The sequence below is a fragment of the Podarcis cretensis genome, assembly GCF_951804945.1.
Source record: "Podarcis cretensis genome assembly, chromosome: 1".
In the NCBI taxonomy this organism is placed as follows: domain Eukaryota; kingdom Metazoa; phylum Chordata; class Lepidosauria; order Squamata; family Lacertidae; genus Podarcis; species Podarcis cretensis.
The window spans coordinates 113451787-113470597 of record NC_137170.1 but is presented as its reverse complement, the minus strand read 5'-3'; the positions used below and the strand labels follow the sequence as shown (position 1 = coordinate 113470597).

Genomic DNA, 18811 nt, shown 5'->3' with positions numbered 1-18811 from the left:
TCTTTTAATGATTATTAATGCCCTTTTGTCCAGTGCGAGGGAACCACTAATTAAACATTTCCCAGACCTCAGAGGTTGCCATGTTGGGCAACCCATGTGCACTTTACCAGGTGTACGACATCAAGCATGAGAAACTTAAAGCTATGGCCAAAAGGAAGAGTCAGGAGCACAACTCTCCCCCGTCCCCCATGCATCTAAATGGCAGCACGTTTGGAATTTGCCATCTTTTTTCTTTAATCCTCTGCTATGCCAAATTCACACAAAAAGGTGCCACATTAAAAAAGCAGTGACTTTTTGATGAAAAGGAAGAATCAGGGGCACACTTTACAGCTCCAGCTTAAAATCAGACACAGCTTGAATTAGCACTCCTGAGTTTTTTCCTTTGAAGTTGGCCCATTGTGACATCAGATGATTGACAGATGAACCAGTCTGTACCCACAAGTGGTCTGCAGGGGGGGAGAATCCCATCAATCAGATCCTATCTCCCACATCTGCATTAGATCTGATATCTCTTCCAGATCTAATATCAGTTCTTTTGTGAGCTCCAGACACCAGGTTTTGAATCCCAACAATGTGATTTAATGAGTGAAACAATTTTGGTTCATGAAGTGGGACTTCTCCCTGCCTACCCAAATTTGTTCCAGGGGACTGAGAGGGAAACCCAGAGCAAATAGGGGGGTTAGAACAAGGGGATTTACATCTCTCACACAGCAACCATAAACTCGTGTGCATTGTATCACATTTATTTGGCATTGTCTCTGAATTTTTGGCATTTTACTACTGAATATTTTTTAAAGGCCTTTCCCATACACTGTAGTTGATGTTGACAAAATACACAGTTCATTTTTTATTTAAAAAAAATTGATTGGATCTCAACTAGGCACCTTTACTGGACTGATTCTGGGACAAATCGAATAGAGGTGGCAAAGCTTGATGGGAGATACCGAAAGTGGCTCGTCTACTCTTCACTGGACCAACCAGCAGCTATTGCTGTCAACCCCAAACTTGGGTAAGCATTTTGGCAGCTTAAAGCATGAATATAAATGAAAGGAGATGCTGCATGAACTGTCTAAAATATCTAATGAATAGGAAATATCGAATGCACATTAATATCTATATTCTATATGTTACCTGAAATACTTTGAATAACTAACAGAGGTTGCGATGGGCAAATGTCACAAGACTTCTCGTGGTTATTGTTAAGTCACGACTGGAAGCAGAGACAGACCTCAGCAAAGTGGGGCAGATGGTTTCCCTCCCCTCTGTTGTTGGGACCCTTGGGCTGAATTCTGCTGTTTTCTCTTTACAACGGAACTGATAAATAACTAAAGTCACCAGTTACACTCCAATTACATATAACAAGCAGTACATCAGTTCGGGGTTAACTGTGTTGCATGATAATTGTTTTAGCGCAGCTGATAGCTTTCTCATCAGCAGATGGTCGTAAAAATGGGCATAAAAAGCAAGCAGCATGCAAACAAACAAACAAAATAGGCCACAATGAACCCTTACATTGTGGGAAAGTTTCAAAAGCAAATCATCCTCATATTGATGTGCATTAGTAGCTTTTTACTTTGCCTAGGTATTGGGCTCCACTGTCTGTGCATTGGCAAAGTCCGCATAGCTTAGAAACAGCAAGCATAATTAGTGTCTGTCTGAGTTATTGGCGCCAATCTCCTCTGATGGGAGTCACTTATCATTTTAAAGGGAATATTTATCAATGTAACATGAAATAGCACATTGTAAAGAAATAGTTTAGCAGGGAATTATTGGTGGAAAACACAAAAGAGAGAAAAAGAGAATGGTTCTTAGAAACAAAAAATAATTTCATGACACAGCAGAGAGGCAATAGTTTGGATATTTTGCTGTGAAAACCATTGTCTTGATTTTAGGTACATCGTAATCTCTCAATCTTACTTACAAGGTTGCAGAAAGGATAAAAGAGGCAAAGAAATACTGTAGAAATAATCAATAAAATGAAATGCAGCAAGAACAGATAAACAGAGCCGTGTGCACATAATATGAAATAAAGTTGGATAGCTACAAAAGGACTCTGGAGCATATTTCTCTGAGGGAAAAAGTGGTCAGCCATGAACTGCCAAGTTCCTGCCGACTTGATTCTCATTTCATGGAGATTTCTCTCTTTTTCTGTATAGTGTTTGTGTGCTTTGCTATGTTGTATCTAACCATTTAAAAATACTGATTCTCCTTTCCTCAGGCTAATGTATTGGACTGACTGGGGAAGGCAACCCAAAATCGAAAGCGCCTGGATGGATGGGCAGCAGAGGCAGACATTGGTCTTTGAAGACCTTGGCTGGCCAACTGGCCTTTCAGTTGATTATTTGAACAATGACAGAATCTACTGGAGTGATATGAAGGAAAACCTAATTGAATCAATGAGATTTGACGGAACAGACAGGAAGATTGTTCTGCATGGACGTATGTATATGAACATGGACTGAGGCAATTTTAATCCAAGTTTTCTCCAAGATACTTGGGAGACTATGGTGGCAGATGGCTGGGGGCAGGTTGGTTATTATCGATGAAGTGAGGGACAAGGGACTTGCACTATTACAGTTACTCACACTTTCAAGTGGCCCTCTGTGTCATAGCCAGCTCAGTGCCACCACACTTGACAACACCAATCCCTAACCATTAGTGCTTTTGGTTCAACCAATGCCAGTACCAATAACTTCTTGTAAAGGTGTGGCCAGGAAACAGAGAAGTTCGGGGGTAAGGAGGAAGGGCTCTCCCCTGAGGGAAAGTTGCCAAAGGAGGTGAGGTGTTGAAGAAAATGAGGTATTAGTAGTAGTGTAAATTGGGGATAGAAAGCAAGGGTATAAGAAGGGAAAGCTTTTCTATAGGAGGAAGTGAATGTGAAGGGAACTAGGGAGGAGGGATGAATGAAACATACAGTTTGCAGTGAGTGTATGGGAACAGGTGCAAATTGAACATTGAAAGGAGAATATGAGAAGAAATGGCAGGAGATGGGTAAAACACCCCCAGAACATATAGCAATGCCTCCAGAGCAAATGTCTGCATTTATCTTGAGGAAAGTTAAGCTGTGCAATTTCTTGCCGCAAGCAAAATGCTGCAACAAATAATTCAGCAATTTTCAAAGATGGATTAGAATTCAGTAAAAAGGTATGTCAGTAATTGCCTGCAGATTATGCCAAGCTCTGCTTCTGTTTGCCACCATTTTGCTTGCCTCTGTAATTTTCAGCCAGAGTAGAAAGTCTGAGAACCCCTGCAACAGTATAGATTTGGCAAGTGGTGCAGATTCCTGTGCTCTTTTCATTTGTGAAGGAAAAACCTGAAGTCTTTTTGAAAGTACTTCTGGTTTACTTGTGAAATTCTTACAGGTCACTGTGATTTTGCTTCCAAAGCATACATTAATCTCCACCAGAAGGAAAGCTTAGAAAATGGCCATAATATGATGTGGAGGAAGGTATACTTTGGTTTCAAGAATGTTAGTTAGACAAACAACATTGCTCTCCTTTTGCATGTTAACTTACCTACTATTTTATTTCACCGAGAAGTTAGCAGCCCGTACAGCCTTGATGTCTTCGAGGGTCACCTATACTGGATATCTAAGGAAAGAGGGGAGGTCTGGAAAGAAGACAAATTTGGAAAAGGAGAGAAAGTAAAAATGCTGACTATAAACCCTTGGCTTACTCAAGTCCGTATCTATCACCAGCACAGATGCAATCAGTCAGGTAATGGCCAGCCTTGTATAGTGCATCATCTATGAATCTTTGCTTTTTAAAGTAGTTATATTTTGTTAAGGTGATTTCAATTAAAAGAAATAAAGCGATACAGAAAAAAGAAGGAAAATTGAGAAGGAGCAAACAAAGATACATATAAAAAGGAAAATATGCAGAAAAAAGCATAAATTCTTGTATACATTCGAATAGTTTTATTGCCCTAGTGCTTATGTAAATGTTAATAGCTTACAACAACTCTCCGCGCATGATACTGGTGTTTCTGAAAGCATAGAACTGGTGCTGGCCAGAGTCCTCATCGAGTGAGCTGCTGAATAAGCCTTTCTGGTTGAACTGTAAATTAAGCCTTCTTCCTGTTCCTGTTTCCACTGTACACAATTTTCTCCCCTTTGTGATATGGTGTTGTTATGGTTCTTCATGGCACAAACGGAGAATAGGAAGGAGAGGTGGAGTTCAATAAAGGAGGGGCTATTTCCTCTGGGTGAGGCACTTCTGTTTCTCCTGTGGCCCCTGGAAAGCTGCACACGTTGGAATGTGATGAGAGAGATTCCACATGCCCAAAAGAGAAGGTTATTACTGTCCATTTTAAGAATTTCTGATCACCTGTCTGGGGAGAAAGGGCAAGGTGGGAATTGGCCTCTGCCCACAAAATGAATGATGGGCGTGGTTGAATACTGAGCACATATCTGCATGGACAGAGGCTTCCCACCTTGCGCAGCACCATTTTGGAAGGGTGCTCTTCATACAAAGCTTCTCGCAATTCAATCATTAGACCAACAACTGGAAGAAAATAACGGCATCGTATTTCTTAAAACATCCAAGAAAGCTGGTTGTGAGCCAGAGAGGAAGCACGTTGTTCCCATTTTGAATCCCTGCGGCGGGGTGCGCTCCCGCTGCTCGGTCCCAGCGCCTGCCAACCTAGCAGTTCGAAAGCACCTCCGGGTGCAAGTAGATAAATAGGGACCGCTTACCAGCGGGAAGGTAAACGGCGTTTCCGTCTGCGGCTCTGGCTCGCCAGAGCAGCGATGTCACGCTGGCCACGTGACCCGGAAGTGTCTCCGGACAGCGCTGGCCCCCGGCCTCTTAAGTGAGATGGGCGCACAACCCCAGAGTCTGTCAAGACTGGCCCGTACGGGCAGGGGTACCTTTACCTTTTTATCATTTGTACATCATGTTCATCTCATGGCAGAGGCAGTAATGAATTCACCTGCCTGCCTGCATTGCCCATCTCAGGCATGGACTATTTCGTAGCTGCCCTTGCCATTTGGGGAGGACAGGAAATAGCATGTATTAGGAGTGTAGTTAGGCTTCCGGGTTGGCGCCATCGCCGAATGGCAGACTCCCTCCGAGCTCCGGAGGGAGCCTGCTCGGCAGGGGCTGGGTTCTACCGCGCCGGCGACGCGGGGACCCTTAAAAACCATGGGCGCTGAAACCCATGGGCATGGTGACTCGACGGGCACCGTTTGCGCCCCCCCGACCCGCGAAGGAGCCTTTTTAAAGGCTGCGGAGTGGGTGACGGGGGGGGGTGCTGTGAGTCCTCCGCTTCCCCTGCCGAGCGAAGCCGCATGCCATTCGACGGAGAGCGCTGACTTCTTCCATTGAAAATTTGGACTTTAAAAGAATAACCCGTGAGTAATTGGATTAAAAAAGGGGAAAAATTCTTTTTAAATTTGGAGTGAGCGGGGGAGGTGCAAAAAGGAAGTCAGCCTCCCCCCTGTTGTAGAGGAGCTAAAACAAAGGATTTGACAACTAAGATCGAGCACAACCTTTTTTTTTTTGATAAAGTTATTAATTTCGCGATGGAAAATTATAAGACTGGGCTGGAGGAGAAAAGTGGAATGTGAACTAAAATGCAACCCCCCCCCCCCGGAAACCCCGGGAGCGATCCGTAAGAGCGCCGGGAGAGGAGAAATAGAGGTTTTGACAGCTGTCAAAGGAGCTGTCAAAGCGGAAGAACAAAAAGAGAACTTTGTTACGAGGACTTTGCTGGTCACATTTGTTACAAATTGGATATAAATTGTTTAAAACAAGGAATAATAAGTTACTTTGACTGTTGGGTCTGATCGGGAAGGAAACTGAGTTATTATAATCCCTCTAGAGGAGCTGTGGGACACTACAAGTATTGTTGGCATTGAATTTGAATAGGACTTTTTATCGCCTGGGAAACTGCAGAAATGGAACACTATTTTGTCTACAGAGGTCTACACACTAAAGGAGACAATAGATTTATCTATTGAAGAATGGAAGGGACTTGACGTAATGTTTTGTTCCTGAATAACAAAGCCTCTGCAGAGGAATTAGAAACTTTTTGGAATTAGAACATTTTTGCAGGAGAGCAGGGGAAAAAAAAAAGAGGAGGAGAGAGAACAATAAGAACAACAAGAATAACAAGAACTGGATAAAGTTGGAAGATAGACTCCTTCCAAGATTGGACATGTGAAATCACAGATGACCAAAAGACGGCAAAGACTAATAAAAAGACGGCAAAGCGGATTGGTGAAGGACTGTGGTTTAGATGTGGGAGCTCCAGGATGACAGTAGACAGTGACGGACATTGGGAACGCAACCAGGAAGGGGGGGAGGGAAATTTGGAATCCAAAGGGTGTTAAATTACATTTTATTCTTTTTTCTATTTTTCTGTTTATCTTAATCTGTATTGCATATTAAAGAGGGGAACTCGCAGAAGGGAACAGGTCGATTTTAGGGGATGGGAAAATATTTTTTAAATTGGGCCAATGATAATAATTTTAAAATTTGGGGTAAGAATTTGTTGAATCTATTTGAAAGAACTGGAATACAAGAGGGGGAGGGGAGGGGAAGTCCTGGAAAGAAGCCAATGAAAATAAGGTTTTAAATTTGGATGTTTTTCTTTTTTTGTTATATTTGAAAATCTTTAATAAATATTATTAAAAAAAAAAATAGGAGTGTAGTTAAAACAGCAAGACACTACCTGAGGTGTATGCCATGGATAGAAATGGGGCAAAACACTCAAGGTGTTCTTCAGACACATTAATATTGTAGTGCCTGCTTCTGTCCTAGGAGGTTGGCGCCAACTTAATTCTTCTAGGAAATTAGGCTTGCCTGGTTCTCCCTGTTCCTTTCTCTTCCCCTCTTATGCAGCCATCTTTCCCTTCCTATGAGCTTTGTAACTAACTATGGTTTGCATTTTGACTGCCTGTGTTTTCACTAACCACTGTTAGTGAAATATCTGTTTCTGGTCATGGCTGCAAACTGTGGCTTGGCGCTAACTGCGAATGACAGAAACACCAGTGCAGAGATAACATGACCGATTGGTTCGGAAACTGACAGGGCGGGAGAATGTCTCCGAGAGACGGGGAGGGACAAGTCTGCAAGCCTATGGAGCAGCACTGTGTCTCCACTGAGTCTACAGCTTCCATATTCCCAACCTATTTCTCTTGTCTGGTTGGAAGGATCCCATTAGCTCTCCTAAAAGATCTTCAGGTGTGTCTTTGTTTATCATTACAGTGTCCAATCCATGCAAGGATGTCTGCAGCCACCTCTGCTTGCTGAGACCTGGAGGATACACCTGTGCCTGCCCACAAGGAGCTCGTTTTGTGGAAGGCAGTTCGACAGAGTGCGATGCAGGTAAAGAAATGGTGGAAATAATTTTTTTTTTTAATAAAATTTTTATTAATTTCCAAATTTATAACATACACAAAAACAACATAAAAACAAACACAAAAAATCATAATTTCTTAACCTTATTTCCATAAACCTCTTTTCCCGGACTTCCCCATACCTTCCCCTTTTTGCATCCTTTATTTTAAACAATTGTTCAGCAACCCTTCTTAGCCAATTAAATATAAATTCATTCTCCTTTTCAATTTCAGCCTAAACTAAACACAATTTACCGCTGCAATTCTATGTCTTCCTCTCCCTCAGCATTTTAGCACTCCTCAATTTTGTAGTAACTCTTAAGATATATTTTAAACTTCTTCCAATCTTCTTCCACAGTCTCTTTCTCTTGGTTGCGGATTCTGCCGGTCATTTCTGCCAGTCCCATAAAGTCGATCACTTTCGCTTGCCATTCCTCCAGCGTGGGTAGCTCTTGTGTCTTCCAATACTTTGCTAGGAGAATCCTTGCTGCCGTAGTAGCGTACAAAAAGAAATTCTTATCCTTCTTCGGCACCAGCTGGCCGACCATACCCAAGAGAAATGCCTCTGGTTTCTTGTGAAAAGTGCACTTAAGCACTTTCTTAATCTCATTGTAAATCATTTCCCAGAAGGCAGAAATGGTGGAAATAATTGGAGATTGATAAGGTGCTTTATGTTTTGCAGAGTACATAAAGACTATTAACACATGCTTTCCATTTTTATAGCCATTGAATCTCCTCCTACGATGCCTCCTGCCTGTAGGTGCATGTATGGAGGGACATGCTACATTGATGAAAGTGGGCTTCCTAAATGCAAGTAAGTTTATATGGAAGGACCAGGTGAGATTTGTAGCACATGAAGATCTGCTCTTTATAACATCACCAAAGTCTGCAAGCGAAAAGAGATGCTTGTTACAAAATTTCCCTACCCTGCCTTTCTTCAGTATGCACTCAAGACGACTCGCGAACAATGTACACCAGTCGCATACTATCATCCTGCTGACACACGAACAGCATTAGTCTGATGGGCGAGCTATATGCATATATGCCACATAGTGCTTCCTCCATGGGAGCAGGAATCCTGGTCAGCCAGAGCTTCTGTTTAGTTGGAATTCTATTGAGTGCCCATTAGCAAAGTCCTCTGTGCAGATTCCATCACCATAGAGGGAACCCCACGCATCTACGTATGCTCAGACTGGTCCCAATCTTGCATTGGCCAGGGCGCATCATGGCCCGCATGTATGTCAGTGGCTATGGGAGCAGGTCTAGTCAGTGCTTTCTTGATAGCCTCTTCATGTATTCAGTGCTCATGCGTACTGAAAACCAGAATCAATGAGCATCAGCCCCACTGATAAGCTGTATGCATTGATGGGTTGTGCCATTTCAAGCTGCAGGTGGAAGGGGTGTGTAGAATGTTTGAATGTTTCCTCATCCCACAGCACACATTCAAAACTAGCACATCGGGGCGAAAGCTGTAGGGTACCCTATTCTACCTTTGAATTTGCATGGAGTACCGTATTTTTCGTTTCATACGATGCACTTTTTTCCTCCTAAAAGGTAAGGGGAAATGTGAGTGCGTCTTATGGAGCGAATTGCACTGCACAGAGAGGGAGAGCTGCGCAGAGAGGGAGAGCTGCGCAACACCCGTTCAGCGAAGCGGGAGGAGGAACAGAAGGAGACCCTTCTGTTCCTCCTCCCGCTTCGCTGAAGGGGTGCTGCGCAGCTCTCCCTCTCTGTGCAGCGCCTCTCCGACACACCTGTCCTGCGAAACTGGAGGAGGAACAGAAGGGTCTCCTTCTGTTCCTTCTCCAGCTTCGCTTGAAGGGGCGCTGCGCAGTTCTCCCTCTCTGTGCAGCGCCTCTCCTGCGATGGAGAGGTGCTGCGCACAGAGGGAGAACTGCGCAGCGCCCCTTCAGCCACGCGCTTGCCCTGGCTTCTGCCTTAGCCGTGCACAGCCTCTTCGGGCAGGGGGAGCCTTCATCCCGCTGCCCTGAAGAGGCTTGGCGCGGTTATCCCAGAAGCCAGAACAGCCACATGGTATCCCAGAAGCCAGATCCCTCTTGCCTTTCTGGCTTCTGAGATTCAGAATAATTTTTTCTTGTTTTCCTCCTCCCAAAACTAGGGCCTTATGGTCCGGTGCGCCTTATGGAGCAAAAAATATGGTAAATTATATGAGGGGAAGTAGTCTGAAATGGTACAGCCCAAGAACAGATACCTCACCTCAAATGAGGCTTTTGCTCATTGTAGCTCTTAAGACCTCATTCTAAAGGTGTTTGTAAAGCTGAATATCTGCTGCCTCGGAAATGAGGAAACGGCAAGCTGGACAATGAAAGATGGACAATTTTAAATGCAGCAAGTTTTTTATTTTTAAGAGAAAGGGTCAGAGGACAAGTTACTCAGATGCCTGTTCTACCAATTAAAGGAATATCTCTTAAGAACAGCAAAAAAGAAACACACACACTTGCGTTCAGCTGAGCCTGTAGGGGCCACTGATACTCCACTGAAACTTCTTTAATGTTTACAAAGCTGAATTCTTTCATTTGTGACTCAGCATTCCTACATGCTCATTTCCAAGTAAACAGTCAGCAGAGGTGTGTGTGTGTGTGTGTGCTCCCATTGAAACATGTAATTACTAAGGAATGAGTTTGAAAAACCATGCCATGCCAATGTACCTCACAGAGGGCAATAAATAGAGCCAATGTTTTAGTAGTCAATTCCAGTTAGGCATCTCGCTTCCCTTTTACAGATGTCCGTATGGCTATACTGGAAATTACTGCGAAGCAGGATTGTCGCGAGGTGTGCCTCCTGGGACAAGTAAGCTTTGAACTATACTTTTATCCAGAATAACCAAGCACAGGCCTGAAAACATTTGCATGAGAGAGCCAATCTATAAGTTATTCTTGAGGCAGTGTTGACATCTGAGCGGTATCTTCCGTATTGTTCGCTTACCCTTTGTCTTCTTTGGTAGCAGCAGTGGCCGTGTTGTTGACCATCATTCTGACAATCATCATTGGATCGCTGGCTGTGGGAGGCTTTTTAAATTACAGACGGACGGGCTCTCTCTTACCTTCGCTTCCCAAATTTCCAAGGTAGGTATTGCAAGGTCTAAATGTCTCAATATATTGCTGTTGTACACATTAAAGGTGTTAAAAGTGGTTCACAATGGCCTCTGCTAATAACAAGCAACAAAACCATACATGTTTCGAAGCATCATTTCCTGCAGCTGCAAGTCCTATATATATGCTTACCTGTAAGTCCCACCGTGTTCAGTGTGGTTCACTTGCAAGAAAAATATGCTTAGAGTTGCTTTGAATTGGAGGAAGAGCAAGAATTTATTGACACTCTTAGAAACATGAAGTCACAGTAGACACAACTCTATGTGCATTTTCTGGTTCATGTCTCTGGGATTTCAGATTTAGCTACTGATACCTTGTGAGTGCTGGACTCCAGTGCCTAGATTGCTTTCCACTTGTCTCTGCATACCAATAATCAATAGCATTGTCCTTCACAAAGTCTTTGTTGAAAACTGACGGCATCATCCAGCTGTCGCTCAACTGTTCATCCCGGATAACAAATAAAGAAGTTTTTAGTTATGTTGGCTATCTGCCATGTCTTTGTAGAGCCCTATTTGCCCTTCCAATACATACCCAGACGTTCTTCACGAGTCAGCTTATAGAAGGGACAGAGCAAGAAACATGGGTACAGGGGCTGTCTGTGTTCAAGATTGGAGGTGCCATGTGTAGCTTTCGCAGTGAACCCATATATCTTGCCATATCAACAAATCCACACTTTTCCAGCCCTTACCTCTGAGGACATTTGTCTCACGGTAGAGATATGTTTAAGTGACTCAGCTTAAGTAGCAATGGAGACTTCTGCTTGCAGTGTTAGAAATGCCTTTCTTCAAGAAATAGTTTGACTTTTCTTTTTTTAATCATATGAGTTATTATTACCACATCAGTTCCAAACAATTAAAACTTGATTTAAAAAAGACACGATGAGGAGGTAATGTTTATTAAACCATCTTCTGCTGGTTGTTGTTTTTTTTTTTTTTTTTTAAAAATGTTCTTATTTTCAAAGCCTAAGCATTCTTGTAAAATCCACGGAAAATGGCAGTGGGGTAACATTCCGCCCTGGAGCTGATGTGACCATGGACATTGGTGGGTCTGGCTTTGGAGCGGAATCTGCTATTGACAGAGCAATGCAAATGGTAAGAATTCCCCCCCCCTTCCCATATGAAGTGTCTCATTTTGCCCTCTCACCGTAGTATTGTGATGGGGAAATGCTTTGCCTACCAAAAATGGGCATACTTTGTAAAATGAGGGTCACACTTCCAGAACAATCCTAGCTATTGGTACATGTTTCCCCCAATCCAAACATTTAGAGAAATTTAGCTTACTCCATCCTTTTCCCCCGGGCTGAGTGTTTGCAAGGTTGCTAGGTCACGTGCCTGAGCTGAAAGGAGGTTGGAGTAGGTGTAAGTCTCTCCTTGCTCCCATGATTCCCCTGCCACACCACTTTTGGCGTAAGTAACACTGACTTGAGTTCCACCAGCTAAACCAGGTTGCAGAACTTACGCTGGCATATCTCCAGTTCAGCCAGGGTGAGAACTTAAAAGCAGCTTAGGCCCTCTGAGCCCAGAAATCCTCAGATCCACTGGATCCAAACTGTCTCACCCTGGTGGACCTTGGATTTGAACCACCCTGTTCACATGGAACTTCCCTTGCACATGTTCAGTTGAAATAAATGTGTGTGTTTAAGAGCCAGTTGTGTTTTCAGAGGTGGTTGTGCTGTCTCTGAATATTATATTGAAGATCCCGTAACTATGCCAAAAATCGCACCGGCAAATTCTCTACACATGGAATTGTTGGGGAATGTTGTACACTGGAATTCTAGTTGATCAGGAAACTGTAGGAGGGCTTTCTCTCTCTCTCTCTCTCTCTCTCTCTCACACACACACACACACACACACACACCTCCTGACCCTAGAATACATTTCCAGACAAATATAGGATATAGTAAATATTATTTTCTCAATGCAGGTTGCTCCAGGCCACAGTGGAATTGACATTACTATCAACTGGCACTATTGAGGTTTCATATCCTAAAACGCACTGCCTTTCAGCCTCCTTGTGCAGGCTGATCTTCTGCCATTGAGAGGAAAAACAGACTCTGGCTCTCCTCTGTCCATTTCTGTTCCTTCAAAACAGGAAGGCAGCTGGCGGTGCCTTTGACAGAGAGCAGTTTCATGTCCTGCCTTTTCTGCCTCATAGGCCCTGAGGAAGAGAGTTCAGTTCCCCATTTTCCCGTAATTTTCTTGCCAGCTTTTAGACGGCATGTTTGCAGTATTCTTATTGTTAGTTCCTTAAAATGGGTTTTTTACGGTATTCCCCTAGGAGGTGAATCTCTTCCATTGTCAGATACTCATTTGAAGTTTCAGCCTACCCTTCCACATTCCAACTAACCTTCTGTCCTCAAGGAGAACATAAATTACCAGTCTAAAACAAAGACTAATGCACATGCCCTCCAAAAGTAGCCATTTTCCCACCATGAAAAATAAATAAATCCTCCTGTTTTTCATTAATTAGCTGATTCTTTGGGGGGGGGGGTTGAACCCAAGAGAGGGAGCTTGCAGCCTTCCAGTGATTGTTGGACTCCGAAGCCCATCAGCCCCAGCCAGCACAGGATGATGGAAGTTGTAGTCCAATCATATCTGGAGGGCCACAGGTTCCTGCATCCCTGCTCTACAGTGCGGTATCTATTTGGAAATTATGGTTTTGGGTGTATTTTCTTGCAAGATGTTTGATTTGTAGAACCTTGCCTTCTGTTGCGTGGCATTTTTTAGTGACTGATGGGAAAATATTTTTATTTTTACCAGTTGAAATGATTTATGTAGCATCATCCTTCAGCCACACTTAGGAGAATTGGCTTGATTTGATAATCTTATACACTATTCTTTTCATATGTCACTGGAAACAATAATGTATAGTAAATTCCATGCTGGGTTGAATATATTCTAGAGTATATAATGCTTATATTTTGGTTTTTTTCTTTTTAAAAGAGAGAAAATATTTATCCCAGAAGAATTAAAATTACATGGAATTCTTATGTTACTGTTACGTTTTGCTTTAAGAATTTATAAAATTAATGTGTGGTATTCAGCTATATTTTACTCAGAGGAGACCCAGTGAAATTAATGACCATGACTAGGTTGGGTTCATTAGTTCCACTCTGCTTAAAACTTTTTTGAAAACCACACAATATTATTTGGAAGTGAGCATCTCACTGTTGTTCTCAGAATGAAAACTTTGCTGTTGAAACTGGGAAGCAGCCAATCACATTTGAGAACCCGATGTACACGACGAAAGACGGAGGAGCTGGGGACATGAACGTAGTCCCTCCCACACAAGTAAGGGACAAACATAATAGGTGGTCTTTAATATTTCTTAGCCTATTAACCATTTGATACTGCTTTCACCAGTCTTCCTTCTTTGGAAAGTACATCTGTAGGTTTGAAGATGTTTGAGAGCAAGGCAGGCAGCCCAAGACAGCACTAGGGCCTGCTCTGCTCAGATTGTCCCATTTCTCTCTCTCTCTCTCTCTCTCTCTCTCTCACACACACACACACACACACACACACACACACAGAGCACCCAACGGACACCATCTTTTCCTGTGAGGAGAAGGAGGAAGAGAAGAAGGGAGGCAGGCAGAGAAGACACCAAGGGGCTCCTTCAATTAAACTGTCCCCTCCTTCCCAACCTTGGTATCCCAGAGCAAGCTGGTCAGTAAATCGCACAATTCAAAGCTGGAGTTAGTGAAACACAATCTTCACAGACTTGGCTGAGTTTCTGGCCTAGTGGAACGCAGCAGCTCATGCCCTGTAGGTCCCTACTCCATGAAATCTGTTGCCAAGACTAAAAGTCTCTGCCTCCCAGCAGCCATATTTACGTCTCCTGCTCTCCAAAGTTTCTTGCAAGCAATTGGAGACTGTGCCTGTGTGGCGCTAATCTCACCTCCTCTCTCTTCATGCCTTTGCTGGTTCTGGGAGACCAGTGAGGAGAGGAGCTTGTCACAGCAGCAGCAGGAGACACCTGTTCCTCTTCACCAGCCTGATTCATATCTGCCTCTTGACCTCCCTCTTCCTACTCTCCTGCTTCAGCATCTGCCTCTGCCCCCTGATTCTTGACTTCCCTCTGCCACAGACTCTCCCTGCTCACTAAACCCTGTTACTTCTTCATCTTCCAACACCTCCTCCTCCCAGCCTTCTCCCTCTTCTCTCCGTGATCACTCATCACTGTCCCGCCACCACTCCCTTGGTGGTTTCCCAGCTGGTTCCTCCCACCATTCCTCTGTGTCCAACCAGTCCATGACACCTGGTCAATGTTACATTTTATATTATTTGCTTTAGTATTTATTTTTTAAAAATTAAAACCACCTTGAGTGCAGTTAGTATATAAATGCAATAAAGAAACAAAATAGCTTGCATGTTTTTGCTGTTTTCTCAAACACTTTTGTGTCAACAGGTAACAGCTTCCAGCAGCGAAGGGAATGAAAATTTCGAGAATCCAGTATATGCCACGCCAGTATCTCCCAGTGCTCCTCAGCCTCCTGCAAGTACAGATGCATCACCGGTAATAGAAGGCTGTTCCTGCAAAATGTGCCAGGATTGAATATGGAGAATGAGGCATCCTGCTTAGTAGAGCCCTTGGATGTCAAGCTCTGTGTGCCATACAGCGCTTGATTCATGAATGTGGGATATTCAATTTTAAGCACACTCGGAGCCAGACCCATTGAAATCAATGGCGTCAGTAACTTAAGTGCATTGATTACAATGGGTCTGCTCTAATTATTGCTTCATTGGATATCATCCAATAATATTTGCCTTCCATGATACTGCATATAATTTAGATATGTACCAAGAATGCTTTGTTTACAAAAACTAAAGGTGGACATCACTTGTAAATATCTGCATCTTTATGCCTGTTTATTTCTCCTCTTACACCCATTCTTGCCCTCTTGTGTCTCACTTTATGCACACTTTGGCCTGGTTCAGATCTGATAACTAAAAGTTGTGCCTGTTTAACTCCACCATGCATCTGTTTTAGTCTTTCCTCTCTCCACCTTTGCCTCAGTCTGTGCTGCAGGAACCGTGATGATCATCCTTGTCATTTGGTTAAACCAGGTGCTAAATAGTCAGACTTTTTTTAATTTCTTGGAATAGTTTCGTTTTTCAGCTTCTGTTTGTTGAATCACCATTGATCTAAAAATAAGTGCAAAGTCTCAAACTTCTTTTTTTACACTTCCAGGAGTCAAAGTGGAGCTTCTTTAAAAGAAAACTGAAGCAGAGTACTAACTTTGAAAATCCAATCTATTCAGAGGTAAAGTCAATTTGCTCAAATTCATTATTGGCACACACACAAAAAAGGCAGTGCCGGATGACATCTGTCTGTCTGTCTCTTGGTTTGTCATTATGACAGATGGATTAAAACATAAAACTGGCATGGACCCCTAAAATGCTGATGAATGGGTAATGAACTTGGGAGACCTCTATATTGCAACAATGCTCTTACATCAGCTTTAAGATCTCAGTTCTTTCATTGATGATAACCTGGGCCTGGCACAAGGACAAACAACCTTTTCTGATTAGAAGCCATTTTTTGAAGGGCATGGACCCTTTGATAAATGCCATGCGTATGAACATGAACCTCACCATGACAGTGGTAGGATTTGGGCTCCCAGGCCTTAGCCCAACACATCTCCCACTGGAATCAAGTGCTAAGAAGTAGGTCAGATTCTCTGGGGACCTCAGTTCAGCAGGGATGCCCTCTGCTGCACTGCTCTCTTTCTCAGCAGTGTGTACTCTGGAATGTGTAAGATAGTAGAATTCTGGGCATAGCAGAAAGGATTGCTGCATGTCCTGTAAGATTATTGGATATGAGACTACAGGCAGAGATCATTTTGTGTGGGGGCTCCGTTCCTGACTCCCATGTGCATCAGCAGAGCTTGCATAAGTCCCCATCCCCACCCCTCCCGTTCCACTCTGTTTTTGAGCCACTTCCGGATTGGCAGCAACAAGCATGTGAATGATTTGCTCCTCAACCAGAGGCACATAAAGTGTTCGCTGCTGGTACATATGTACTGATCAGTTTTGTGGCAATACATTCCACAAGAGGAAGGAATGAGGACTGGAGATTACAAAGAGTAGAATGTGCGTACGTAGATATATGAGTTACATAACTTGAGTCACAAAGGAAGAGGAGAGGGAGCATGAGACGGGAATTAAAGCACTCTGGTCACTAGTAGGTCTCCCTGATACACCATTCACTGCAGATTAGTAGGCCCGTCCCCAAGCTTCATTTCTGCCGCTGCACCCCCTTTCTGAAGTTCTTCAGTTTCTCTCCCCCCCACCCACAAAGAGAACACTCTACTTTTCTCCTCCACAAGCTTGGAACTGCCCCTGACAACAAAGTCAGTGTCACCATCTCTTAGCCTAATCTACTTCACAGGGGTCTTGTGAGGATTAAGTGGGGAGGTGGGGAACCATGTCCACCGCCTTGAGATCCTTGGAGCAGCAGTTCTCAACCTGTGGGTCCCCAGATGTTGTTGGACTGCAACTCCCATCCCTGAACTTTGGCCTTGCTAGCTAGGGGTGATGGGAGTTGTAGTTCAACAACATCTGGGGGCACACAGGTTGAGAAAGGCTGCCTTGGAGGATAAATAAAATTCTCAATCCGCCTTCAGATCCTTCCTCAGTACCCACCATGTTTGTGAAGCCTTTGCCACAGGCCCCTAGTTCCCATGCCCAGGTGTAACAGAGCCTGTAACTAAGTCTATGTATTAGTGACTTGCTGCTTGCTTCCCTGTCTCCACTGCCTCTGCCATTTCCCCTGTGTTGAATGATAGATTTTAGGTCCCTCAGACCTATTCTCTACTCTGTAAAGCACGTTAAGCAATAGATCAACACACACACAGAATGTGTGTGTGTGTGTGTGTGTGTTGATCTATTGCTTATGTCACTAAAACTGAGGCGTCAATTGAGGAGAGCTATGTTCAGAGCATATCGTACAATACATTTTGTTGTTTCAGATGGATAAGGAACACAGGGGAGATGCTGAAAGTGTCCCTCCCCCATCTCCATCACTGCCTCAGAAGATCATTCTCAAAAGAGATCAACCGTTAGCCTATACAGCAACTGAGGATTCGTTCAAAGACACCGCCAATCTCGTCAAAGAGGACTCTGTTGTATAACTAGCTCAAATAGGGAATAATTAGGCACACTCGTTTGCACATATATTTTTGTAAACAGAAGGAGGAAAAAAAATGGTTCACATCTCTTTATAAAGAAATATATTTAGCCTTTAGCTGGAGACTTCTGTTGAAACCATGCCTTGTTGTTATTATTTTTTACACATGTCAATGCCTATTTTTATGAGCAATTATCACGGTGTACTATATGTATATCTTTGCACTGACACTCTCTGAAAGTAATGTTATAAATATACTGTACATTTGTAAATTTCTGAAAGATTATCTGGATGTCGATGTTTTCGTATGAATCTATTCTGAAACTGCATCATGAGGGGTGCGCCCCCTATGTAATTAATTATACTAAATAATATAGAGGAGAAGGTGGTGGCCCTCTGCTGAGTTGCAACAACCTTCAGAGCATATATTTATAGGCAGCGCTCTGCTAAGTCTGCACTGGTGCTTCTATCCTTCTCTGTTTTACATACCAGAGCATATGAAAAATAGGTGCCTCTTTGTATGATAAGAAACAGAACATGAACACTTTCCACAACTCTTTTCTTGGGCAACAAAAGAATTACAAGTGGCACAGAATGTTTTTCTCGGGCTAATATTTTTCCTGCTGGGAATAGAATCCTTCTTTCCCTCAGACATCATCTTTTCCTTAAGGTCCCAGTTTTATACACTGTCATTCCAAATGTCTGTAGGAAGCTGGGGTGTGCTTTACATTTTTGCTGCATCCACATTTAATTTAGCAACTTGTTTTCCTGGTCATCAATGGAAGAGTTCTATTCTCAGCTGAAGCCTCTGCAAGTCATTTGTGTATGGTTAAAACCAATTTTAGTCTGCTATCCAAAATGCTTGATTTCTGTGCCATAGCAATATGAACAATACTGGTACGCTTTAAAATGATCTGTCTCTGATGTTTTTCATGTGAACATTTTTGATATTTGTCAACTATTTATTTCCTGATCTGGGCAACAATAGAAAGGGAAACCATTTTTACTGATACAGCCTTGTACTATACATCTTGTTAGTTTTTACTACTGATCAAGACTGCTTTGTAGCCATAATTTGAACCCCTTCAGGAAAATTGTATGTGCCACTCCAGGAATAGTCTGAGCTGCCATTTAGTGTTCTTGACCTAGCTACTCAGAATAACACCAGGCTTCGAAATTCATAACAGACTAGACTTCTGCTGTTTGGAGCACGTGTATATGTGTGTGTGTG

At 43.1% G+C, this 18811-nt stretch overlaps 1 protein-coding gene across 1 annotated transcript in view; it reads left to right on the top strand.

Annotated features, from left to right (window-relative positions):
- Positions 1-18811, top strand: part of LRP2 (LDL receptor related protein 2) — a 145462-nt gene that overhangs the window by 126484 nt on the left and 167 nt on the right. Inside the window, 12 exon segments of the mRNA XM_079974771.1 lie at positions 881-1009; positions 2219-2439; positions 3540-3716; positions 7209-7328; positions 8063-8153; positions 10083-10150; positions 10305-10425; positions 11414-11543; positions 13632-13742; positions 14860-14967; positions 15643-15714; positions 17423-18804. Coding sequence (XP_079830897.1) covers positions 881-1009; positions 2219-2439; positions 3540-3716; positions 7209-7328; positions 8063-8153; positions 10083-10150; positions 10305-10425; positions 11414-11543; positions 13632-13742; positions 14860-14967; positions 15643-15714; positions 17423-17584 — 1510 coding nt within the window. The 3' untranslated portion in view covers positions 17585-18804.